At 38.2% G+C, this 26,885-nt stretch overlaps 1 protein-coding gene and 2 non-coding genes across 3 annotated transcripts; all 3 read left to right on the top strand.

Moving 5' to 3' along the window:
* The first annotated feature begins 936 nt into the window (after nucleotides 1-936).
* Nucleotides 937-24,837, top strand: LOC143848161 (arginine biosynthesis protein ArgJ family). Its single transcript, XM_077357022.1, has 17 exons — nucleotides 937-1,162; nucleotides 1,547-1,672; nucleotides 3,784-3,907; nucleotides 4,380-4,453; nucleotides 4,692-4,736; nucleotides 5,538-5,588; nucleotides 5,688-5,756; nucleotides 6,200-6,258; nucleotides 6,420-6,489; nucleotides 6,982-7,062; nucleotides 7,140-7,226; nucleotides 10,548-10,670; nucleotides 20,932-20,994; nucleotides 21,411-21,488; nucleotides 21,917-22,062; nucleotides 23,438-23,508; nucleotides 24,584-24,837. Exons 1-17 carry the CDS (start codon nucleotides 1,103-1,105, stop codon nucleotides 24,664-24,666), a joined length of 1,410 nt encoding a protein of 469 aa, XP_077213137.1. The 5' UTR covers nucleotides 937-1,102; the 3' UTR covers nucleotides 24,667-24,837.
* On the top strand, nucleotides 2,689-2,780 carry LOC143849225 (small nucleolar RNA snoR26). The gene has a single exon (XR_013235598.1). It is a non-coding gene; the product is annotated as a small nucleolar RNA snoR26 (small nucleolar RNA).
* Nucleotides 2,815-2,897, top strand: LOC143849226 (small nucleolar RNA snoR27). The gene has a single exon (XR_013235599.1). It is a non-coding gene; the product is annotated as a small nucleolar RNA snoR27 (small nucleolar RNA).
* Nucleotides 24,838-26,885: the final 2,048 nt, after the last annotated feature.

A 26,885-nucleotide genomic window follows, 5' to 3' on the forward strand; every position in this document is an offset into this window, starting at 1 on the left:
AGCCTTGCCCCTAGTACCAAGGGAAGTTTATGTTGTACAATCTCCTCACTTATCCGTGGCATATCTATCCTCATATGACCAAGAGGTCAAATCCTAAACTACTTTTGCGATCTCAGATCCCAACAGGAACCTGGCTTCTCCTTAAAATCTTTCCCTTCCCCTTTCCTTTCCTGGCCTTATTATCTCTTCCTCCCTTCCCTGCTCTTTCCTTTGACGACCTTCCCATCCTGGAATCGAATAAGAGAAAGGACTAGACAAATTATTGATTTACCTTTTTTTTGGCATAACCCTAAACTGGAATCGAATAAGAGAAAGGAGAACACAAATTATTGATTTGCCTTTTTAAGCCACTCGGATCGATGAAGTCCTTGTGTTGCAATCCAAACAGACCCTAGATAATTCACCCCCAAAACACTGCAGGGGACACAAGTTAGCAAGAGGCATCAGGGAATCACATTCGTTGGCATATATAGTATGAACCAGCATTGATTCTCGGCAGATTGAAGGGGGGAAAAGTGGCCCATATGATGGGTGGCCGTGAAAACATGTGAAGTCTTAAAAAGTAGGTACGGCCACTTTTTTCCATGATCCAAACCGTCCATCTGTTTCGGCACCACGTCAATAGGTTGTGCCCCAAAAATCATTTCCATAGGATGATCCTAACCCTCTGATCTGAACTGATCTGAATATGGAGATTTCCAAAAATTATTTATGAAATCTTATATAGATCGGAGGGTTAAGATCATCCTATGGAAATGATTTTTGGGACACAACCTATTTAAGTTGTGCCCAAAAACAGATGAACGGTTTGGATCATCGATTTATGCAAATTTACAATTTCCAAGATGCTTCCCAGGAAGCAACCACAACAGATGCTTCAAACAAAGCATTAATAAAGAGAGAATGGAGTGTCATTATTAAAACAAAGGAGTGCGTATGTCATTTCCTTAATAAAGTCCCGCCTTTCACCTCTCTAAAACCCTCTCAGTCTCGAGTGGAGAGAGAGAGACCTCTCTAAAACCCTCGAGAAATTTCCCAAACAGGGAGAATATCATCTAACGCTTTCCTTTCTTTGCCTCAGTCTATAAATCTGTACACAGAAATGGCTTTCACGTTCCATCATTCAATCTCGATCGAACGCCCACAAATTCATCGCAACAAGGTAAGTCCAGAAGTTAAATCCGTGATTTTAATGTTAGAATCACTTCGATTTTTGTTTGAGTTCTTCTAAGGCCCTTTTTCGTTTTAGATTATGAGTCCAATTATAAGTTTGAGGGCTCACCATCGGTTGTCATAATCTCAAATGAACAGGGCCTAATAGGTTTTGGACTCACAATCGGTTGTCATAATCTAAGGTCTTGTTCGTTTAAGATTATGATAACCGGTGGTGAGCTCTCAAATGGATTGTTGGACTCAAAATTAATGTGATTTCAGTCCAATAATCGGTTTGGAGGCTCACTATCGGTTGTCATAATCTCAAACAAACAGGGCCTAAAAGGTTTATTGATTAAATGGCTAAGATTTTTTGTAACCTTTTGTATTACAGTTCAGTAGCTTTTTCGGCTGTTCTCGGAACGACTATAAGGTTTTTTGTGTTTCAATGTGTGCGGATGAGGCTTCGAAATACATACCTTCAGCTCCAATTCTTCTACCTGAAGGACCTTGGAAGCAGGTAAGGAACTGCTGAATTGATCTTTGTGACACGTAATTTTGTTGGAATGTGATCTCATGAAGTTGGGTGTAGTGGATAGAGTCAAGGCAACTTATGTGATTTAGGTTGTTTGTTGGGTACCTAACCAATAGGCCAAAAATCCGTGAGCTGATGGAACGTGTTAGGCTAAGCCCTTTAAACCTTTGTCCCATAACGATCTGACATCCCATGCTTAAGATATGATTACTTTATTGTGCAGTACAATGATGTTGTCTACCAAATATCATTCTATGCATTTTTTTTGAATAGTAGCCAGTTGCATTTCATAAAAAGGAGCGAGATGGTAAGTACAAAAACAAGCAGACAAGTGAAACAACAACAAAAAAAGAAGATAACAATAGAACAATCAAATCTCCTTAAAATCGGCAACTCCGTTAGCGGAACGATGAACATGTTGTTAAACAAGGAAGCTCCAACCCAATCTTGAATTTCATCGAAAAAATGATCAAATCTCCAGGGATGAGACTGGGAACCTTTAAGCCAACGGATGACCTTAAGGGAATCTCCTTCAATCACCACTTCATGCATAAGGCCTCTGTCTAACAATTTTACTTGATGGACTGCTTTCATTAGTCAGTTATTTTTCTAAGGCAATTTTATGTATATTTTTTTGTATTCAAGGTCATGTTTTCTTGCTTATCACACATGGCTAACTTGTGTTATGGCTAAGTTAATATCTTGCCTCATCTGACTGCGCCTCGAACTTCCCTTTTTACCAAAATATTTGTTGTATTGTTTAATAATTTCAACATTTGTTACCATTCAAAAAATATATATACATATAATTTCAACTCGTGTTTCTCATGTCTACAAGTATACTATCTTTCAAAGAAAAAATGTCTACAAGTATACTTATATCGAACAATGTTTGAGGCTTCTCTATGTATATCCTCCATCCAATTTGTATTTTGTGGCTTTTCAACGCTCCTAGTTTTGATTCTTTTGTTTTCATTGTCCATGTTTTGTTCATCTTTTATGCAGCATCTATGATGTGTAGATTCCTATTGTTATCCTTGCACTTTGATTGCCAGTGAAGAAATTTATGGGGAAATCATAGACTGAGGTGCTTCTTTTTAATGTTTCAACAAGTTTACTTTTTTTTCCCTGGATCAATGATGTTACTTCAGATCTTCGTTATCCATTCCTTGAAAAAGATTGAAGATAAATTTAACTACTGAGATCCAGTTATGATAATTTTATTGTTTTCTTTTCTTCTCATTTTCTTCTTCAGTGTTTCTTTTGATTGCAATCAAGGTTTTAAATTTCAGTTTCGGTCGGCACAGAAACGAAAACATTTCTGGTTTTGGTGGAAATCCTGTATAATCATGGAAACATATGGAAAAATATGCAAATGATGAAATTTTAAGATGAAACAATGGAAAATGCTAGAAGCAACACAAATTTTCGTAGTGGCACCGCTCCCCCTAAGAAGAGTGCGCGGGGGGGGGGGGGGGTTGGGTGGGTTGGTCAGAAGATGCATTTTGTCCCCCCCGGTTGGCCACATTCATGCAATCCGCTCTTTTGTGGATGTGGTGGACTTGTTCATCATGAAGTAGTTGCACCAAGCAGATTGCCCGCCATGCTTGATCACATAAGCAAGAAAGCCGTCCATAATAGCTTAATCATGTTGAACATCTAGTGACATGTGTTGTCACATGTCTAGATGTAAAGAAGTACAATGTAATGAAGTATAAGAAAGTACAATGGCCATTCTCCTCTCCAAGGACCCCAACTCTATGTCAATACCACATAGAGTTACAAGGTATTATTAGTCCCATGCCGATCTGGCATCCCATGCATATGATATGGTTACTTTGTTGTGCAGTTCGATGATGTTGCCAACAAAATATCATTTTCTACATTAATGAAGTGAAATGCAAATATTAACATCTTTCCATTTTTTTTGTCGTTCCGACCTTTTCGGTTGAACTTCGGGAATTTCAATTGAAATTTTGGGGAAATAATGATGTGAAAGAAATTCATTGAGATTTCGTTTCAGTGAGGATGGAAACATAAACATTTTGGTTGTTTCGGAGAAATTTAAAACCATGGTTACCCCCGTGATTTTGCAGGTACTTGGTGGAGTTACTGCTGCAAAGGGTTTCAAAGCTGCAGGGATGTATGGTGGATTGCGTGCAAAGGGGGAAAAACCTGACCTTGCCCTTGTGACATGTGATGTTGCTGCCATTTCTGCTGGTGAGCATTAATTTCTCATATACTGTACAATATAATATAGATCCATGTATTTTAAATCGTAACCTGATTAGCATGTGATACATTTTTAATTATTAGACTTTAATGATAGAGAAAAACAGATACAAATTTTCTGACTCTTTAATCTGACTTAATAACAATTCACTAAAGCAGAGTTGTTGTTTCATAGCATTATGCCAATGCTACTGGCTTGCGTTGCGAAAATAAGTTTTCTCTTCACCCATCTAAAGCAAAGCTCAAACTCTAGCACCTCGGGTTGCAAACCTTTATGTAGTCTGCAAATTGCTAATCTTGTGTAAAGTCTATTATGAGAAAATTTTCTTTGGCCAGACATAAGTTTTCAGTTTTGAATTTTTGCTTGTGACAACTGTCCATTGGTAGAAACTTCAGACAGGGTGGGACTTTGTGAATAAATAGTCAAAGAATTAACCATCTTGTTAACACATGTCTTCAGGGGCATTTACTACAAACATTGTTGCAGCTGCGCCAGTGCTCTACTCTAAGCATATGTTAGACATTTCAACAACGGTATGTTTGTGGAATTTTATGTTAGTTTTCTTGATTACCATGTTATCTTGGATTTATTGACTTTTCTGAATAAACGAATTGCCGCAAGCATTTGTTTAGTTTGTTGAGTTAAGTAATTAGGAAGTAGAGTTTTTGTATGGTAGTTTCTTTATTGTTAATCTTCAATTAATTTCTAAATTTTATCAAAAGATTAATTTTCACAATTATCATACTAGGCTCTCAAAATTTGTCTTTTCAGGCACGTGCAGTATTAATAAATGCTGGTCAAGCAAATGCTGCAACGGTAAGCACATGTATTGTCTTTGCTACCTTTCATGTTATGGGTTTTTTTCTTCAATCGTTTATTCACCATGCAGCATCCAAACACCTAAACTAATGTGTTCCTTGAAGTTGCAAATTCTTCATATCTGCATATAGCTGCAATTAATGACCTTGGATAGGAGAGAATGGAAGAAAATGATCCATGTAGACGAACCCAACTAGTGTCAGGATTAGACTTAGTCAATTTGAGCCGAGTAGATTCTTCATGAAAATTTTCTAGAGGATTCATTAGCCAACCCCAACTAGTTTGGGACAAAGGCTTAGTTGAGTTGAGTTGAGTTGAGTTGCATATAGCTGAAATTAGCAAGGTTTTAAATGTACCATTCAAAAAAAAAGCAAGGTTTTAAATGCGAGTAGATTCTTCATGAAAATTTTCTAGAGGATTGATTAGCCGACCCCAACTAGTTTGGGACAAAGGCTTAGTTGAGTTGAGTTGCATATAGCTGAAATTAGCAAGGTTTTAAATGTACCATTAAAAAAAAAGCAAGGTTTTAAATGTCGGTGTCGGTTTCGGCCATAATCATGTAAGATTTCCGAAATTTCGGCCGAAATTTCAGTAATTTCGGATTCAGGTACTTTTGGTGTCGGTCCTCCGAAATCTCAAACCATCGTAATTAGATGATTTTGATGAATTTGTAATCATTTCAGAACTTGTTTAAGGCCTTTCCACCTCTATTATTTGTTAAATGAAGTATACTTTGACTCGATTGTCAACAAAGAGCTGACTATTCGGTGGCTAAGAAAACCTTACAATTCATCACAGGGCAATGCTGGTTACGAGGATGTTATAGAATGTGCAAATGCTGTTGCGAAGGTATTCAAACTTTGAATCTAAACTTTCTTCCTCTTAGTCTTGACTTGATACAGGCTGGATATGGTTGCTGCTTCTATTCTGAGTGTCTTGGTGTTGCAGCTTCTCCAGTTGCGTCCAGAAGAAGTATTGATTGAATCCACAGGTGTAATTGGTCGAAGGATAAAGAAGGTAAGAATGTTAGTAGAAAGGTTTTAAATTTCGGTTTCGGTTTTGGAATCCCGAAATTTCGGCCAAAATTTGGGGAGAAAAGGAATTACATAATTTCGGTCGAAATTTCAGAAAAATAGTAAATTTGTGAAAAAATAATCATTTTCCTGAAATTTTGGATATTTCCGAAATTTCGGGTTCTTGGGACCAAACCGAAATCCAGAATTTCAGTATTTTGGCTGAAATTAAAAACTTGGTTAGTATTAAGTGGAAGCTACTGGTCATATGCCTGCCATGTCATTCCTTCTTGAGACTTTTATGGTTCAACTCTCCAAACAGACATCTCTCTGTGGTGTGACAGCTTGTCAGTCACGTTTTTTTCTTTTTTACTAGAAATTGGTTCTTATCATGTTTTCTTCCATTTAAACATAATTTATTTTTTCCATTAATATCTCTTTATACAGGAGGCGCTTCTTAGTTCACTTCCAAAGCTTGTTAGCTCACTAACCTCAACTACCGGGGGGTATTTCTCGCGACTTCTCATCGATATCTTCGTTAAGGCGGTTCTTCCTTTTTTTTCTTTTCGCATGGAAGTAGAATAGCTTAAAATGTTCCAAATTTCTCCATGGGTTGTAAACTTTATTTCTTTGCGTGTTAATTTTATCAGCCTGTCTGCTTGTGCAGGGCAGATTCTGCAGCTGTGGCCATTACAACCACTGACCTTGTAAGCAAGAGTGTGGCCATTGAGACAGAGGTGTGCATGTACCTTTTTTATCCCTTCACTTTCTAAATCTTGTCATAACATCATTTAGAAAGAATTTCTCCATGGGTTTTACTAAAGTCTACCAAGGGACTATTTGGATACACGGATTTTAGAATCTTGGATTTCCTCAAAAATGTGGATGGAAGACAAGAGAAGAAGGAGACCGTCCGTCGTTTTCTGATTTCTCGCCCTTCTTTCCGTCAAGCGAGAGAGTAGGAGATCGCCCCTGTTTCCAGGTTTTAGGAATCTCAAGATGGGGGAGACATTTCTAAAAGCTGGATTTCTTACTTACACCCTTCATCTACAACCTACTTTCCCCACATCTGCAACCTACTTGCATTGTAAAATCCAGAATTGTACACTGCTTTCTAACTAAAACCTGGATTCTGAAATCCATGTATCCAAACAGGGGTAAATGTCCGCGTTTTAAGAGAACCTTTAGTAGCTAAATTAATTTTTTTTATTAATCTGTGGTTTGAGTAGGTTGGAGGGGCACGTGTAAGAGTTGGAGGAATGGCAAAAGGTTCCGGTATGATTCACCCTAATATGGCGACCATGCTTGGTGTACGTCCAGTGAATGACCTCTCATTATTTCCAGAGATATTTATAATGAAACTTCTGATCATATATTGCTCCTTTAGGTGGTAACAACCGATGCACTGGTTACAAGTGATGTCTGGAGAAAAATGGTACAGATTGCAGTAAACCGGAGTTTCAACCAAATTACAGTGAGTAATGAACACATCTTCTTGTTGAACATTATATCTGCTTTTGGTTTCTTCTTGGTTCCTTTTTGAATTGGTGAAAAATATCGATGTTAAGTGGTTCAGATTGGATTCTGTCTAACCCTAAGAGGCAGAACCCAACCTCAGGATGCAAGATCCCGGCACACTCTGATGGTTAACCCAACCCAAATAGACGGTTCGAAAGCCACAATTATGATTATGAATATCTCATGTACCATGTTTACTACTACAATGTAAATGCTTTGCATCATATCATTATATCAAATGATGGAAAATATAACAATCATGGACGAACAAATGTACGAACATCTACTATAAGTCGATATCACCAAAATTCATACAGGTGCAAGTTAGCATGGGTTTTGGAAACCCTAAACCCAGTTCGATAGCTGGTATGTTCAACCCAAACCTTACACAAGCTGGTTGGGTTCAGGTCAGTTTGGGCCAACTTGCATTCCTAGTAAAAAAGCTTGTTAAGGAGATCTAAACCATGATGCTAGGTCCATCAAAACTCGAATCCATAATTCTGGGATCAATTCTTTGGAGATGTTGCTTGAAAAACTTGTCAAGAAGGTCTAAAACCTGATGCTAGGTCCATCAAAACTTGGATCCGTAATTCTGGGATCAAATCTGCAGAGATGGTGATTCAAGAAATCTACATTACTTATTTGGATATGGTAATTCATGAAGTCCATACTGGTAGATGTGAAGAAAAAAAATGATCAATTTGATTAAATTACATCAGAATATATGTGAAGAAAGGAATGATCAATTTGATTAAATTGCATCAGATTGGACCAATTTCAACTCAGGTTGTTTGGACACTTGCGCTGTTTTTTAATTGAACTGATTGAGTTTGCAATTTGTTTTGTTCCTGGTGATGATGTTTTAAAAAACCCCTACTAACTCTAATGAATCTGGTCCACTTAGTTTTTAGTATAGCAATTATTGTATCATAGCTTGGTTGCTATGATAATCTATAGCAACCAAGTCTCATAATATATACCATATGTTTGCTATATAATATAACCTTTTGCTCAAGGTTCTATCTGCTTTACACTTCAATGTAAATACCCATCTGCATCCAACCACATGCCTACCATCCGGTAATTCGACAAGCTCTCGAGTATCACTAAACCATCACTTCTTCCATAGCCTTCCTCCATTCTGAATGACCTAAGGCCTCAACAGCAATTGATGCCTACCATCTGGTAATTCGACAAGCTCTCGAGTATCACTAAACCATCACTTCTTCCATAGCCTTCCTCCATTTTGAATGACCTAAGGCCTCAACAGCACTTTTGGTAAGTTTAGGAGTAGAGATCTACAAAGATATGCCTTGTTGTAAGCATGGATTTAAATTTCGGTTTCAGTCAATTGAAATTTTTTTTTTCCGGTAAAAAAAATTAATTATTCATTTCGGAAATTTAGGCCAAAATTTCATAAATATATTATTTAAAAAAATGAATTTATTGAAATTACGGTCCAAAATTTCGGATTTCGAGAAATTTCAGTTTCGGTCCCGACTGAAATCTGAAATTTGGTCCGAAATTTCGGATTTCGGACGAAATTTAAAACTATGGTTGTAAGTAGACAAAAAGTGAAAACACAAAATTGCTAATTGGAAGGTTGGTAGAGTTCATCTTTCCTTTCTTGAAAGCACAAGGTGCCCAAGGTATCAACCGCATGGGAAGGCAAAGAACTTAAGAAACAAAATCACTAGTTGTGCGATTGACAATAGGAAATAGAGGTGGACACAGAACTTAAAACACGTACTTCATCAACTTTAATGACCTCCTTAACATTGTAACTATCACTTAGCTCCCCGTAAGACTGAGAATAGTAACTAGAAAGGAACTTGCCTTCTTTTAAGAAGGCAAGTTCCTTTCTAGGGTAGAAACATTTAAAGACTTTCTCCATGTGAAAATTCTAAATATGCATCAAAGATCAATGGTCAACTTTGGTTGTGTCCATTCAAGGTTACTCACAAAACAAGTACAAACAAAACCTTAGCAGGAATATGAGGCATTCTTTTAGGAACTTGCCTTCTTCCTGATGAAGGAGACTTGTTAGAAGATCCAGGTAGATACATGAAACTAGTTGGGAAACTTATCTACTTGACAGTGACTCGACCAGATATTTTCTTTACCGTGGGAGTTGTGAGTCGGTTTATGAGCTCGCCACGTACACCTCATTGGGCAACGGTTACCCAGATTGTCAAATACTTGAAGTAGGCTCCTGGTAAAGGCTTTTTCTTCAAGCGACATGACCACCTGAAATCAAGGGTTCACTGATGTAGTCTGGGTAGGGTCTCCTACAAATAGACGGTCGACTACAGGATATTGCACCTTTGTTGTGGGAAACTTGGTGTCATGGAGAAGCAAGAAGCAGGATGTTGTGGCCAGATTCTGTGCAAAGGCTGAGTATCGGGCTATGGCCCACACCTGTAGGGAGTTGACTTGGTTAAGGTCGTTTATGTCTGAGATTTGTATTCACTCTTCGTCTCCGACATTTCTTTGTTATGATAGTTAAGCTGTAGTTCGCATTGTTCACATTGCCTCGAACTTGGTTTTTCATCAGCGGACTAAACATATTGAGGTGGATTGCCATTTTATCCGTCAAAAGATACACAGTGGAGAAATATTTACAGTCTTTACTAGATTAGGAGATCAGTTAGCTGATGTGTTCACTAAATCTCTCGGTAAGGCAAAGCTGTCTGATATTTGTAACAAGCTGGGGTTGTATGACATATACACTTCAGCTTAAGGGGGAGCTCTCCAAGGAGACTCTTATCTTCTTCCTCACTTCTTCTTCTTCTTCTTCTTCACAATAACATGGAGGAATTCAACTTTGACCAAATGAAACACAGAATGAAAACAAATGGATAAAAAATAAGTCATGTCTCATCATTTCTCTTGGCTTACATTTCTATTCAAGCTTTTTGATGCTCTGGCTGCACTCTTCACAAAATGAAGCTTACGTTTATATCTTGATTTAACCTTGTAATACTGAGCCTAACTATACTAGTGTACTGTTTATTCCTTTAAAATATGGCCCTGTTTGAAACACTGATTAGTCATTTGGCTGTTTTATGTCAATGGTCTGAAACTCTTTAAAATGGTGGACTTTCTTTGCCCCCGCCTTATTCCCAGTTTGACTTTAACTGGGAATCTGTTGTGTTTACATGGTATGGGAGGAAAATATTCTGCTTTCTGTTTTGAAATTTAGCCTGATGTAGCTAATGTTGTTGTTCCTTGCATCTTTTGGCTTTGTTCTAAACTTTTTACGTGTGTGTTGCTGCAGGTTGATGGAGATACTAGCACCAATGATACTGTTATTGCATTGGCTAGTGGAACATCTGGATCAACCAGGATATCTTCTCTGGATAGTTCTGAGTCAGGACAACTTCAAGCATGCCTTGATGCCGTGAGTTCTGCTTACTTTCAACCATGGATTTAAATTTCAGCTTTGGTTTCAGTTCCTGGTGAAACTGATTTTTTTTTTTTTCAAGTTTTGGTCATTTCGGCCTTTTTATAATTTGTGTCAAAATGACCAAATTTCGGCCGAATTCCAAACCGAAATCTGAAAATTTTGAATTTCGTCCGAAATTTAAAACAATGCTTTCAACAACCCTCCCATCCTCTCCTATGTTGGATTTTGTTATGTGATGCCAACCAAATGTTAATGATTCTCATTGATATTGCATGTCCAGTTACGTTGACAGAAACTGGATGATTATTGTCATCACCAATGAGTTTTTTTTTTCGGGACAGATAAGCTCTTGGTGATATTGTGGTTGCATTAATTGGAATCTAGAACTTCTCTGGATGGTTTTGGGGCATGATAACTTCAAGCATGTTTGGTGCAGTGCCGATGCAACTTCTTCCCATCCTTTTCCAAGCAAAACCATGTCCCTATTATGGAAACTGGCTATTTTCCATCATCACCAGTAAATATATCCACGCAGAACTGTGAAAATCTTTTGCAAGAGAGCTACAGATTAGTTATGTACTGTTTGTCACGTTTTTGAATTTGGAGGAATCAAAAATTGAAAAATTATTATGACATATTAGTGAAACTGTTTGAGTCTAGTCTACTATCATCATCTAATGAAACAAATGCACTGTGAAAGTTACAAAAGTTACTTTCTATTAACTGGAGTTGCCATGTGCTGTGGGAAATTGCTGCCAAATAGGACAGTCCCTGGGAAGATCAAGTCAGTTCACACCTCCCAGTAAGATTTTGTAGTGAGCAGCAAGTGAAATTGTAGGGGATTATAATTAGATAATGCCTTGCAATGGGTCTACAATTTGGAACATGCATGCAGTGGCTTTACTAAATTAACACTGGAATTGTGTGGTTATTTGTAAATCTACTCAGTGTTGCATTAGGTCCCATCCCAATTTTGATCTTATCATTTTCCAACTGGCTCCACCAGGATTCATTTGATAATCTACTCCAAAAAAATACAAATATCTTGTAAGAATTTAAATATTCGTGAGCTCAATTATCTGTTGGCTATCTGCAGATATTTTTTTTGGGGTCTTGTTTTCTTTTTACATGAATCTGCAACTGTTATTCTTTTCAGTTATTTAGTTCATATTAGCTCAAGCTTAAGCATCAGTTGGAATTGGTGTACTTCTCTGCCATGAGGCAAGTTTATTTGTGGATGCCTATAAGCTTCAGGTACATTATGACACTTCACGATTTCATGAGTCTTAAGTTCGACTTATCTCAATTTCTTCAAAACTGTGTGCCCCTATTTGCTACTAAAATCGCTATACCCATCTTTATTAAAGCTTAGTATCATAGAAGAAATTTTAGTGTGCTTCTCTTTCCCAAAACCCTCAAATCCATGAGTTTTGCACTTAATGTGTCAGGTGTAAGCAATAGACGTCACCTTAATATCAATTTCTTCTCGAAACTCAATTATGAAGTTTACATACATTTCTGTTATTCAATTTGCATGGACGTGATTCCATAGTTTGGGGGCCAGACTCACGATAAGTTTCATGTTGTGACCAACTTGTTAGTTGCTTAGTTAATCTAATAGTTGTTTGATTTTTTTTTCGTACTTGATTTGCTAGTTGCCATAGCAGTTTCGCTTTTATCTTCATCACCTTGGCTGCCCCTACTGCCTTCTCGCATTATCCTTCACTTTCCCTGCCAATTCACTCATGACCGGTAGCAGGTACAACCGTACAACTCTTTGACGAATTGTGGCTACTGATGTTGCTCTCCTGTTGGGATCTCCTTCTCTATAGGGTTCAAGGTCGGAGCCTACACGTTCGGTGAGATTATTCCTGTATTATCAGCTACCCTATAGACACTTGTATTTGCTGCCCTTTTCCTTTTGGCCAGCCCTCCACCTACCCATATCTTTGACCATGATTACCCTACCCTTGTTATAGTTTATTTTGGGTACGAGTGTTGATTATTTGTACATTTTCAGCTTGTGGACAGATCATTACCTCATTGTTACTCTATTTATAACTCTAATTTCTTTGCTGTGAGCTAATTTTTTGGAAACTTTACTTTTCTGAATTTTTCCTATTAATGAATTTAATTTAAAGGCTTTTCAAGCAACACCCTAGTTGTTGTTGGATTATTTTTGCATGTTTAATCTATTAATGGAATGTTGGCTCTGATTTATTGAAGACGAGACACTTATATACTCCAAAGTTCTCCTTAAAGAACCCACGAACCCTAAGTTTGCATGAATGGGTTTGTTAAATGTATCAGTAGCATTGCCTTTTCTCAAGATTGTGGGTTGTCAGAGAGTGATTTCTCCTATTATTATGCAATAGAGAGATTGATTGTCGAAAAAAATGGAGGATAATTCGGTTAGCATGGACATTTTTCAACCCAAATACATACTAAAGAAGAGCATTGAAACCTTGGGAATTGGGAACATAGATTTCCATGGCGTTGAATGTGAATACCCAAGTCACAAGACTCACAACATATCCTTTATACCGCATTGGAGATTTCTCTAACAAATTGTTGCTTTAAATGAATTGGGTTGGAGATGTCAGCTTTCAGTTGGCAATAAGGTTGAGTGTCAAATGTAATTTCTTACGTTTAATTAGTTTTGGAAGTTTTGGTATTTGTTGGATTTGAAAATAAAAGCTTGATTATTAATCCTTAGAGATGTACTCTGCTGGAGATGGAGGATGGGTTCTTCAGTTGTATCATAGTGCCATTTCAACATTATCAAGGTCATGGATCATCAATATTAGTGATTTCTCCCATTGTTGTGGATTTGAAGTGATTGATTATAACATGCTAAGCATAAGCACACAGTGAGTACTGTAGATAGATATACAATATGGCTGTTGTGACCATGAACCTGGCTACGTGGAAGTACAGGGAGTCCCAAGTTACAATACATCTGTTATACACTTGTGGTGATGACTCTAACAATTGCAGTACTTGAAGAATCTGCAAGGAGTTGTTGGAGAAATTCTATTTGAGTTAGCAATAAAGAGTGTTGAGATTGTCACATGGTCAAGAATGCCTCAAACAAGGATGGGGAATCATTTGTTGGTTAAAGTACCAATGAATCACCCTTGGTGATCCAAGGGGATTTAGTGATTTACAGAATTGAATATCTTCTCAAGCTTGAATAAATTCAGTCCTTGGTATTCTAATCTTAATCACAGTAGCCAACTAGGAATGGTGTTGTAAAAACAGATTGGTTTAGTAAGGTCCGATTTATGGCTTGATTGAATCCATTAAAGCGTTCGATCTTGGAAAAATCTGGAACGGTGTTGAGAATTCTGTTTACAATAGGGGTGCGAACAACCGAAGTTGGATTGGAATTCTCAACAGAGATGGGATCAACAGAACTTGGGTTTTGATTCTCAGAAGTCATAAGATCAGATCTGGTATAATATGATTCTTAAGATTGTTGTAAAAACAGATTGGTTTAGTAAGGTATGATTTTTGGCTTGATTGAATCCAGAAATGAGAAAGGTTATTATTCGGTCTTTTAATTGGCACCGTTTTAGATTTTCAAAGAAATAAAAACGAATTTGTACTTATATGTTTTGTTGAAAACCTTGTTAAAATCAGATTTGAGGAAGAGAGGCTGAGTCATGCCACATGGTCACTCTCCTTAAGAATCGTATTCGTCCCCTACGGTGCAACGGGGTCTGCGAACCGACGCTCCAAGATAAAACAGCCATAAAGGCTCAAGTCCATGTGCACTCGCTGACTGGTTCACCCAGAATCACCTTGGAATAGTACTCAGATAAGAGGGAACGGATGAAGAAGATGGTAGAAAACAGAAGCAATATCTTGATGTTTTTTCGTTTGAAAAACTAGAATTCGTTGTAAAAGCTATGTGCTCCAATGATGTTGTTCTCTCCTTTTTATAGATGAGAAAATGACTGTTGGAGGAGATTAATCACCATTATTAGTGCCTTAGCTGTTTCTCTCCCAACAGTCACAAATATGACTGTTGGATATAAAACGGTTCACACAATTAATAGGGTGCTAATAACAAAAACGTGGGAGATTAAAAACTGATTTAATTTTAATGGGAAAATTGAAATACGTTTTGGGTACTAAAAAGATACTTTATTTTACCCACACCCAAACCCAAACCCGGACCAGGACCTCGGACCACGGGCCACCGCCTGGCCCGGCGAGGCGAGGTGCGCGCGTGTGTCTGTATTTTGAACATGGACTTGTTATCTTCTAAAAGCCTAGGATCCAACAAATTCTAAAGCCCCTTGAAGGTCCAAGCCTTTCTCCAACTCTCCATCTTATATGGATGAAAAGAATTTTGCCCAAAGCAATGTGGGACTATTTGTTTTTGCTTGTAAATTGGAGCTCCCTTTTCAAACACACACACCAAGGTCTTGGGTTCAAATCCCCATTCAAACAAAAGTCTTTTGCTTTAAAACAAGAGAGGGAAACTTTAATTTAAATCTTCCCTCCAAAATTTTAAACAAAAAAAAGGCATCTTTGACTTTTCAACTCTTTTATCTTTTAAAAATTTTTACAATCCCCCACAAGATTCAGAATACAGTTGAAATTTGAAAACAGAAGTATTTGAGCACATTAGAAAAATAGAGTGGATTCATACCGGTGTATTTTGGACTTCAACCGATATTTAGGATAAACCGAATACGTTACCGAGTACGGGTAGAGTTAGACTCCTTCAACATTTCCTTGTATGTGTAACCGACTAACCTGTTACCCACACCCTATCATCGATTCCTTGGTAATTCATTCACAGTATTGGAACATTTTGGCCTTGTTCCCTCTTGGTTCTCATGAATGTTCTAGAGAATTACCCGTTAAATTCTCATAGGAAGTGGCCTCACCTCCACATTCACTTAGGTCAGTCATCAAGTATGTACGGCAAGTAACATACCACCCAATACAGGTAATGAATTGATTAAGAGTCTTCAACTCACCCTACCTCATTTGCAGTGCACACTATCTTCCATCATTTTACATCTAGGAATAGGGGTGATAGTGTTAACGAACCATCCGGTGACTTGTTAGTACCCATTGAACCTAATTCCAGGGATCTCCTTTCACATAGGTTGGGTGTCCATCACTAATGGTTTAAGCCACGGGCTTTAACCCCATTCCTACCGATGCCTCATAAACCACCTTATTTATCTGTGGTTTTGTCAGAGAATTTGTCAAATTTCTCTCCGACCTTACAAAGTCGAGTGCAATTGTTCCCTCACTCAAATATTGCTTTACCAAATTATGCCTCAGGCGAATATGCCTTCTTTTGCCATTATAGGTCTTACTTTTGGCCTTGGCTAAAGCAGCTTAACAGTCACACTGTAAAGACACTGAGGGAACTGGCCTTGGCCATAAAGGCACATCTGCCAAGAAATTCCTGAGTCATTTGACTTCTGCTCTTGCTAGGGCTAAGGCTATAAATTCTGCTTCCATAGTGGAACTTGTTTTACAAGTTTGTTTAACCGTTTTCTAAGAAATCGCACCACCACCAAGGGTGAATACATATCCACTGGTAGACACTGAATCTCTTGAATCAGAGATCCAATTCGCATCATTATAGCCTTCCGAGACAGCAAGATACCCCTTAAAATGCAGTCCAAAGTTCATTGTATCTTTTAAGTACCTTAACAACCTAGTCAAAGCCTGCCAGTGTTCATGTCCTGGTCTATGTGTGTGTTGACTAAGTTTTCGAACAGTTAGTGGAAAACATAGTCATTGGTACACTAAGTACCTATGACTAAATACTACTAACTTAGTCATAGTTAAATCTGCTAAGAGATTTTTAATGTCAAACTTTGAAACAAAAAATATGGGTGAAGCTGATGTAATCTTAGGGATGAAGATCATCAGAAAAGAAAATGAAATAATATTGTCTGAGTCTCACTATGTAGAGAACATTTTAAGGAAGTTTGGACAATTTGAAAGTTTACCGCTTTGACTAGGTTGTTGAGGTACTTAAAAGGTACAATGAACTTTGGACTGCATTTTAAGGGGTATCCTGCTTTCTTAGAAAGCTATAGTGATGCGAATTGGATCTCTGATTCAAGAGATTCAGTGTCCACCAGTGGATATGTATTCACCCTTAGTGATGGTGCGATTTCTTGGAAATCGGTTAAACAAACTTGTAGTACAAGTTCCACTATGGAAGCAGAATTTATAGCCTTAGCCCTAGCAGGAGCTGAAGCCGAATGGCTTAGGAATTTCTTGGCAGATGTGCCTTTATGGCCAAGGCCAGTTCTTTCAGTGTCTTTACAGTGTGACTGCCAAGCTGCTTTAGCCAAGGCTAAAAGTAAGACCTATAATGGCAAAAGAAGGAATATTCGCCTGAGGCATAATTTGGTAAAGCAATATTTGAGTGAGGGAACAATTGCACTTGACTTTGTAAGGTCGGAGAGAAATTTGACAGATTCTCTGACAAAACCACAGATAAATAAGGTGGTTTATGAGGCATCGGTAGGAATGGGGTTAAAGCCCGTGGCTTAAACCATTAGTGATGGACACCCAACCTATGTGAAAGGAGATCCCTGGAATTAGGTTCAATGGGTACTAACAAGTCACCGGATGGTTTGTTAACACTATCACCCCTATTCCTAGATGTAAAACGATGGAAGATAGTGTGCACTGCAAATGAGGTAGGGTGAGTTGAAGACTCTTAATCAATTCATTACCTGTATTGGGTGGTATGTTACTTGCCGTACATACTTGATGACTGACCTAAGTGAATGTGGAGGTGAGACCGTTTCCTATGAAAATTTAACGGGTAATTCTCTAGAACATTCATGAGAACCAAGAGGGAAACAAGGCCAAAATGTTCCAATACTGTGAATGAATTACCAAGGAATCGATGATAGGGTGTGGGTAACAGGTTAGTCGGTTACACATACGAGGAAAGGTTGAAGGAGTCTAACTCTACTCGTACTCGGTAACGTAATCTGTTTATCCTAAATATCGGTTGAAGTCCAAAAGACACCGGTATGAATCCACTCTATTTTTCTAATGTGCTCAGATACTTCCGTTTTCAAATTTCAACTGTATTCTGAATCTTGTGGGGGATTGTTAGAAATTTTTAAATGATAAAAGAGTTGAAAAGTCAAAGATGCCTTTTTTTTTGTTTAAAAATTTGGAGGGAAGATTCAAATTAAAGTTTCCCTCTCTTGTTTTTAAGCAAAAGACTTTTGTTTGAATGGGGATTTGAACCCAAGACCTTGGTGTGTATGTTTGAAAAGGGAGCTCTCATTTATAAGCAACAACAAATAGTCCCACATTGCTTTGGAGCAAAATTCTTCTCATCCATATAAGATGGAGAGTTGGAGAAAGGCTTGGGCCTTCAAGGGGCTTTAGAATTTGTTGGATCCTAGGCTTTTAGAAGAGAACTAGTCCATGTTCAAAATACACACACGCGCGCGCCTCGCCTCGCCGGGCCGTGGCTCGTGGTCCGGGTTTGGGTTTGGGTGTAGGTACATTAAAGTATCTTTTTAGTACCCAAAACGTATTTCAATTTTCCCATTAAAATTAAATCAGTTTTTAATCTCCCCACTTTTTTGTTATTAGCACCCCTATTAAGTGTGAACCGTTTCATATCCAACAGTCATATTTGTGATTGTTGGGAGAGAAACGGTTAAGGCACTAATAATGGTGATTAATCTCCTCAAACAGTCATTTTCTCATCTATAAAAAGGAGAGAACAACACCATTGAAGCACATAGCTTTTACAACGAATTCTAGTTTTTCAAATGAAAAAACATCAAGACATTGCTTCTGTTTTCTGTCATCTTCTTCCTCTGTTCCCTCTGTATCTGAGTACTATTCGAAGGTGGTTCTGGGTGGACCAGTCGGCGAGTGCACGTGGACTGGAGCCTTTCTGGCTGTTTTATCTTGGAGCGTCGGTTCGCGGATCCCGTTGCACCGTAGGGGGCGAATACGATTCTTAAGGAGAGTGACCATGTGGCACGACTCAGCCTCTCTTCCTCAAATATGATTTTAACAAGGTTTTCAACAAAACATATAAGTACAAATTCGTTTTTATTTCTTTGCAAATCTAAAGCCATGCCCAATTAAGAGACCGAATAACCTTTCTCATTTGTGGATTCAATTAAGCCATAAATCAGAGCTTACTAAACCAATCTGTTTTTACAACAAATAGCAATAGTTCAGCCCTCACTTAACACAACAGGAACTATCCAGAGATAGTCGTTGCATTCAAATCCCCATTTATACCTGAGTTTTGTGGCAGATCAAATGAAGTCCTCTGGATCTTTAACTGGTTTAGAGACTTTTAAAATCCAAGTTTGACTAAAAGTAGAACAGAGGAAAAAAGCATCAGCAGCTCTCATAAAAACAGGAAGCCAGAACCTAAAGAACAGAATATTGTTTGTCAGTGCACTTGAGCATTCGGTCTATCTAGCTTGTAACTCTTAATTGGATCAGTTGTTGGTCTTGAATCGCTGACAAGCAACAACCAGCAAATCCCACTAAAATGGCTGCACACACAGGCTGGGAATTAAAAGGAAACTGACTTTTGTATGGCTAGAACACAATTTCTGGTTTCAAAAGCAGAGGTTTTCTTATGATATTCAAATGCATTAAATCACAACACTGATTCTAATTGTTAGGCTTCCAGAGCTCAGATTTACAACAGGACTTTCAGACGATTCTCAAGGACCTATTAAAAGTCTTAAAAGGTTCTGTGAATTTGAGTAGATCAAACTCAGAATTCCATCATGCTCAGGTTTGAATGAAGTCAAGCCAAATCTTTACAATAATTGCTAAGAAAATCCAGATCTAGCCTAGGATTCCAATTCTGGCCGTCACTGATCACTATCGGCTATCAATTTTTTATTATGTAATTGCCTTGGATGAATTGGAACTCTACAAAGGGAAATCTGATCCAGGAAGGTTGCCGGTTGACAGTACAATTCAGATCTGGAGAGAAACTTACATGATTCAAATCTGGATCGGCCTTGATTAGAACTTCAGCAACTCCCAATCCAAACAGATCTAAGGTCCTTGATTTTTAGCAAGAGGTTGTTGGAGAAAACTCCCACCAAAATCCCTAATCCCATATCTAAATTTTCTCAAAATCAAAATAGAATTTAAAAAAACTAATGAAAGAAAGAGAGAAAGGTGGCTTTTTATAGCCAATGACAAAATTCATCTTTCCTAAACTACCCTTGTGCATGTGCAAGTGGCACATGTGCACTTATTAATGTCCTAATGGCCTATTAAGCACTAAGAATGCTTGGCTTTCAACCAAAGACCTTCATCCCAGCCCTTGGCTGGCCCACCCATACGAAACGGAGGAGGAGATGCCAAAGCCCCAGCATCATCTGTCAGCACCTTTGCCAAAATCTTCTACATGCTCCCCACTAGGAACTAGGCCAAATTCAAAGATCCTAATTGCACCATCCAACTAGGGAATGAGAGTAATGAAAGAACCCCCAGTCCTCCCGTCCAGGCAAAGCCCTTGAAGAATACAGCAAAAAAGGCCATAAAATCCTCCTTTGATACAAACTCCCAACATTTATGGAAAAATGCCAAACAAAATCCGTCAAAGCCAGGAGCTTTTTCATGTTGAAAGGGAGTTTAGGGCCTGCCATTAATGTTAGTGATGTTTCCATGTCCTTTGGGCCTACGTATAGATCTCTGATCAACCCTCTTCTCCCCAATCATTTTTGTTGAGTAATCCGGCTTGTTTATGAACTTCACTTGCATCAATACTATGCATGAGTTTTAGTGCTTTTGCTAATGACTTTATTCACCTTCGATCTATTGGAGTTATTTAATATCTCAAGCATTTTATATCGGCTTGTGTTTTTTTCCTCAATTTCCTGTAACTATTGCTTTTATGCTATTTCGAAGTGGTAGAATTGTTTCAGAACAGTTTGCAGTGGAAGCTTATAAGTATGCCTACTTTCCTTTTGGTAAAGTCTATTTATGTTAGTTGGTAAAGTGTAGACATTTATTTAGAAAGATGACATGGGTTGCAAAGAAATATTAACTTGTTTCTCTTACCTTACTAGAAGCCCCCTTGATTCTTTATTATTCTGGTATAACTAGGATTTTATTTTGGTACAACTAATAGAGCTCCTTGAAAGTGCAAATGTTCAAATCAATCTGTGATATTTGCTCTTTTTAGAATAATGCATAATGATTTCATTGAAGGACAATTATCTTTGTAAACCTATGTTTTTTTCTCCAGGTGATGCAAGGTCTTGCCAAATCAATAGCATGGGATGGAGAGGGTGCAACATGCTTGATTGAGGTTTTTCATAATAATGCCGCTTCCTTTGTTAAATTGTGGTTTCAGTTTCTTAGTAAGTCAAAGAACAGATTATAAAGGTCTGACCATCTCATGATCATCGCAAATATAGCATGAGGAAACATTGGGAAATGGCCTACGGCCTTACCTAGAAATTATTAGCCTTCATTCTGAAAGTTCTCACTGTATTACAATTTTTGGAGTTATTGTTACTTAATAGATAATATATGTCTGAAATTAAAAAAAAATTAAAAAAATAGATAACATATGTCTGCAAATGTTGACTAAACTTTTCTAAAGGATTCATTAGCCGACCCCAACTCATTTGGGACAAAGGCTTAGTTGAGTTGAGCTGAGTTGAGATAGTATATATCTGCAAATGTTGATGAGAAGCATGTCAAACCTCAATGGCTCTGTAGGTTATAGTAACTGGTGCCAACAATGAGGCAGAAGCAGCAAAGATTGCACGCTCTGTGGCATCTTCATCACTTGCCAAGGTATGAATTCTATTTACATTTAGGCCATGTTTGCCTGCCATGATTTTTTTTTTTTTTTTTCATGATAAATCAGTGTCTCCAGGTGGTGAGAGAAGGGTAGGGCAGGTGGGAGAAGGAGAGAGATTTGAGAGGGCACGATTGGGATAGGGTGAGAAGTGGCTAAAAGTAAGGAAAAATTCAATCTTATTTTGAGTAGAGTTTTTATTTCCTGACTTTTAGTTCCTACCACTTGGAGACACTAGTTTCCTGATTTTTAGCCACTTCACCAGCCCTACCCCTCTCTAACCACTTTGAGACACTACTTTATCATGAAAAAAAATTCATGGTAGCCAAACGTGCCCTTAGTGTCTTCCTGTTTGATATCATGTTGTACATCATTTCATTTATTTTAGAAACTAAATTGTAGTCAAAGAATCTACTTTCCTCAGGCTGCAGTATATGGTAGAGATCCAAACTGGGGGCGCATTGCTTGTGCTGCTGGCTATGCAGGGATTCTTTTCAACCCCAATGAACTCCGTATATCACTTGGAGATATTTCGCTTATGGACGGGGGACAACCACTTCCATTTGACAGGTTAGGAAAGCTAGATTTTATCCCTATATCTTCTCCCCATGGTTTGGAAACCAAGAAAATAGTTTTGATAGCTATTCTTCTCTAAATTCTTCCGACATTTCCCCTTTTGAGTCCCTCTTTAACAGATTGAGATTTGCAATACCAAGCCAAAGCAACTTACTTTAACCCCCCTCAACTGCATGAATTCTATAAAATATCCATATTTCATTTAGCAGATGATAGACTTGGTTATCATGTTGAAATATGAGGTTTCCTTCAAAAAAGTGGGCTTTCATAGAGCTAAAAGAGGGGTACTATTGGTGTGGTGTGTCGGTAGTTGACCTGGTATAATTATTGGTGCTTCCCTTTTTGTGGGTGAATGACCGTTGAGGATACGAAAAAACCTTGAAGTAAATCCAGGCTGAAATTTAATTTCGATGGGAGTTATAACTTATAAAGGGCATCTGAGATGTTCGGGAATAGGTGGCCTTTTTCGAGATTCTAGAGATAACACTGTCCAATCCTTTTCTGGACCAGCTGGTTTTAGTGGCTCTAATGAAGCTGAAGTGCAAGCGCGAGCTCTATTGTGAGGTTAGAGATGGTTTGCGAAGTCCATGACTGGTCCTCTTATCGAAGAAGGAGATTCGTCTAATGCCTTAGCATGGTCCTCTTAGCATGGGCTATCAACAAGGCATTGGCTCCTTGTCAGCTAGCCGATGTCTTCTTGGAGATTCGTGACTTATGCTTTGATCATTCAACCAGTGTTTAGCCACATGAAACAGTCAGCAAATTCTCATGCAGATAAGTTAGCAAATTAGGGTTTGGATAAGTAGTTGATCACATTTTCAGGCCCTATAGTGGAGAAGGATAGTGGTTTCAGCAGCAGCTGTGTTTGTTCTTGTGGGACATCTTGTCTCCTATGTAATCCGGCTGCTGGCTTGTAATAAAATTGTCAATTTTTCGGGGAAAAATAACCTGGGGCATAAACTTTTCAGATACCTTTCTGGGTTGTCACAACACCACTACTTGCTCAGAAATAATTTAAGTAAATTAAATAATCTTGCTTTCACAGAACACTGGTCCTTCTCTACAAAAAGAAATTTAGCAAAATACTGTTGGATTCCTATATAGCTGAAATTAATGAAATCGGTGAAACACACTTGGTATGACATTCTGTTTTCTCTGTTTGCACCATCCTGCACATAGCATATGGTAGTGGCCAGTAAAAATGTGCATCCATATGGATATATGATGGTGGGTAAATTCGGATTAAATCTTAAACCAGCACTTGCATTATTGCTGACGACATGAGAATTTACTTCCCATTTTCACTATTTGTTCAGATGACCTTACTTTTCTTCTGATTGTATCTCTAAAAATTTCAAATCTTTCTCAGGGCTGCAGCCAGCGCTTACCTCCGGCAGGCTGGAGAAACTCATGGCACTGTTGGAATCCATATATCTATAGGTAACTTTGCATATGGTTCATAAGTAATTATATATACTTGAGCCTAGTCTGGTGCATGCATGACACACCCAACATGCAAACACAGCCAAAAACTGGTTCGTTCAGTTTCCTGCCCAATCATAAAACTTGTTCCCCTAGCATTGCTCTTTTGTTTTGGTTTCTTCTTTTAGTTTAGCGAATTCTAGATGAGATGTGACCTCTGTTGCATCAGTACAGATACGAGTGTTGGAATCCGACACAGGTATTAAGTGTCGGATTCGGCATACTTAAAAACAAAAAAAAAAACAAAAAAATAGTTTGTGGATTCGTCAAAATATTTTAATCACTTTTCAAAATTATTTTTACATAAAAATTTGGTTATAACAAATTATATATTGAAATTTTTAATAGGTTAAGTTATAACAAGTTATATATATCAAATTTTTTAGGGATTTGCTAGCGTCCATCGCAAAAGGCATTTCGCGGATGGGCTGTTGCATGTGAGAGCAGCCACACAAGCTCACTTTTCAGCAGAACTTGTCTGCATTCATGAGGTGGCGGCTCTCACATGCAACAGCCCATCCACGAAATGCATTCTGCGATGGACGCTGGCAAATCCCAAATTTTTAATAGGTTAAGTAGATATCATATTTTATTTCCATTTAAGAAACTTATTATTAGGGTTGGTAAAACTCAAAACAAGTGGTATTCAGAAAAAAAAACTGATAAAAGAGATCTAGAAGCGTCTCGGAGAATCCTTAAGTATTGGAATATGAGATGTGTCTGACACGGATTCATTGCCCATTTAGAAGAATCCATGTGACATGGCACATGACTTGTTCTAGTTGTTTCTCCTGGGCTCCTGACAGAACTAGTTTAACACCAAAAGCAATTTAACCTTCCTAATATGAGATGATGTGAAGTATTTAACACATCCACATGGCACAAGATACTTTCTTAGTCTGTACAAGAGCTAACATCTAGATCTCTGCAATTATACTGCCCAAACAGCCTCCTCATTAGGTTTTTCGAGAAGCATATAGCATTTGATTCTTTTCCATATTCTTGACTTCTTTTTGTTGTTCTGGTGTGACAGGGAGTGGGCAAGGAATCGGGCGTGCTTGGGGATGTGATTTAAGTTATGATTACGTGAAAATAAATGCGGAGTACACGACATAATGCTTCACATCGTGTTTAAGAGAGGGTTTTTTTTTTTTCACACAGAGGTATTTTTTTCCCTAATTATTATTTTCGCGTCCAGTTTGGCACTTCCAATCTCTTTGTCATGCCTGTAAGCTGCATTCAAACAATGTTAATCATCCCCTTTATGAATAAGTTTCATTTCTGATTGTTGGTGGAGTAAGTGATGGCATTTTGGGCACCAACCTAGAGGTATGGTTAATGAACATGTTACATATAGGCATATACAGGGAGACAGTTTACAATCTTATTTGTTTACCGAGTGTAAGAAAAGAGGTGGAGGTGGAGGTGTGAGAGAGATAGATTTGAGGTGATGAGGGAAGAGGGCATGAGTTGGGGCTGTAAAACATAGAAAAAAAAAATACTGTTTAATACAAGTTTTTTTTTTTTTCCTGTTTTCCACCCCAATCATTTGCTCTCTCCTCACTCACAGGTCTTGAAGATTCTTGAAGGTTGATAGCGTTGTAGTATGATAAATTAAGACTCTTGATATTGGCACTACTACCATGCTTTTTTAAAAGGGGATTTTCTAGGGACTTTCGTAAAAAAGCACTTCCTTTCTGCAAAAGTCCCTAGCAAATCCCTTTTAAAATATGCATTACATTCACCTATTATTTTTTGGGACTTGCTAGGCAGTTTCGCCCACTGAATTTTCCATTATCTCCTCCAAAAGTGAACCGTGGAATGGCTTTCCGCCAAATTGCCTGCCAAACTACCAAATCCCCTTGAAAACAGTAGCAGGTCTACACTGTTCCAAGATCGAAGCCAGACTGATATATTCATACCCTTTTCTTCCCTGGGCCACCTCATGTAGTATTTATGAGTACCCCTTCATACTAATCGGAGTGGCCCAAATCAAGAGTGAGGGGTGTTTATATCATTAGGCGGAGCCAGGAATTTGCGCCAGGGCGCAGAGAATGCTTGATATAACATGTTGGATCCCACCTTTTTACACTTCATACGTGGGGCCCCATCTCTCCCAGCCCATGCATAAGGTGTAGCCCACAATTTACACCTAATATATGAACTAGTGGGGCCAGCTATTTACATCTCATGTTCTCATGGGTGGGGCCCACTATTTTTTACCGAGCCCAAGAATATTAGTGATTAAATACATTCCAAGCCCCCCCCCCCCCCCTCCCCCCCCCAAAAGATCTCTTTTTACTTTGAAAATCCCAATAATTCTCGAGATTTGATGTTGTGCGTGTGGTTCCAAAAATACTATCTGGCCCACATCATTGGATGATCCAAATCGTTCATCTGTTTGGCCATAACGTAAATAGGCTACACCATACCGATCATCTCCATGGGATGATCCTAGCCCTCTAATCTGTAGTGATTTCTATAACGAGCAATCCCACTGTAGATCGGAGGATTAAGATCATCCTATGGATATTATTTACAGGGTGACCATTGTGGCTATAACAAATGAACAGTTTGGATCATCCTATAAAGTGGGCCCACCATACTTTTTGAAAAATAATGGACTTTACGTGCAGACAACATATAAAATCCCATCATTAATTAGGTAGTGTGGTTCCCTTATCCCCTAAACCAGAGAGAGAGAAAGACAAAGAGAGCCGACTTAGGAAAAATAATTCTGAATTTAGAGGGCGGAGAGAGAGAGCATTAATTTGGAAAACCGATTGTTAATTTAGAAACGAAAAAATCCCTAATTTGAGAGAGAGAGAGAGAGAGAGAGAGAGAGAGAGAGAGAGATTGTTAATTTAGAAACCAACTTTGCCGAGTTTTCGGGGTAACTTGTACCAAAAAAATCTATACACATCATTAACTATATATTTGACCCTAGGGGTGGACATGGTTCGGTTTTGGGGTATACCCAGAATCGAACCATATATAATCGGTTCCCTGAAATTGGAACCAGAACCGAACCATATATGTTTGGAACTGAACCAAGCCAGAACCATATATAATCGGTTCGGTTCGGTTCTGGGTTTACCCAACCTTCACCAAATGTAGATATTTTGCCTAATCGTATTTATAATCGGTTCGGTCCTGTTTATATATGAACTACAAAGACTAACATGCACGAATTTGGAATAATCAAGCACAAATTTGCACAAATTATATATGACCTACAAACATGCACAAATTTGAAATAATCAAGCACAAATTTGGGGGGTGAATTAAAATTTTAAAGGCAAAGCAACACGTTAAAGAGGGGTGAATTAAAAGGG

Source organism: Tasmannia lanceolata, unplaced genomic scaffold (assembly GCF_043159265.1).
Source record: "Tasmannia lanceolata isolate RefF3 unplaced genomic scaffold, GAP_Taslan_0.1 ptg000016l, whole genome shotgun sequence".
NCBI classification, from domain to species: domain Eukaryota; kingdom Viridiplantae; phylum Streptophyta; class Magnoliopsida; order Canellales; family Winteraceae; genus Tasmannia; species Tasmannia lanceolata.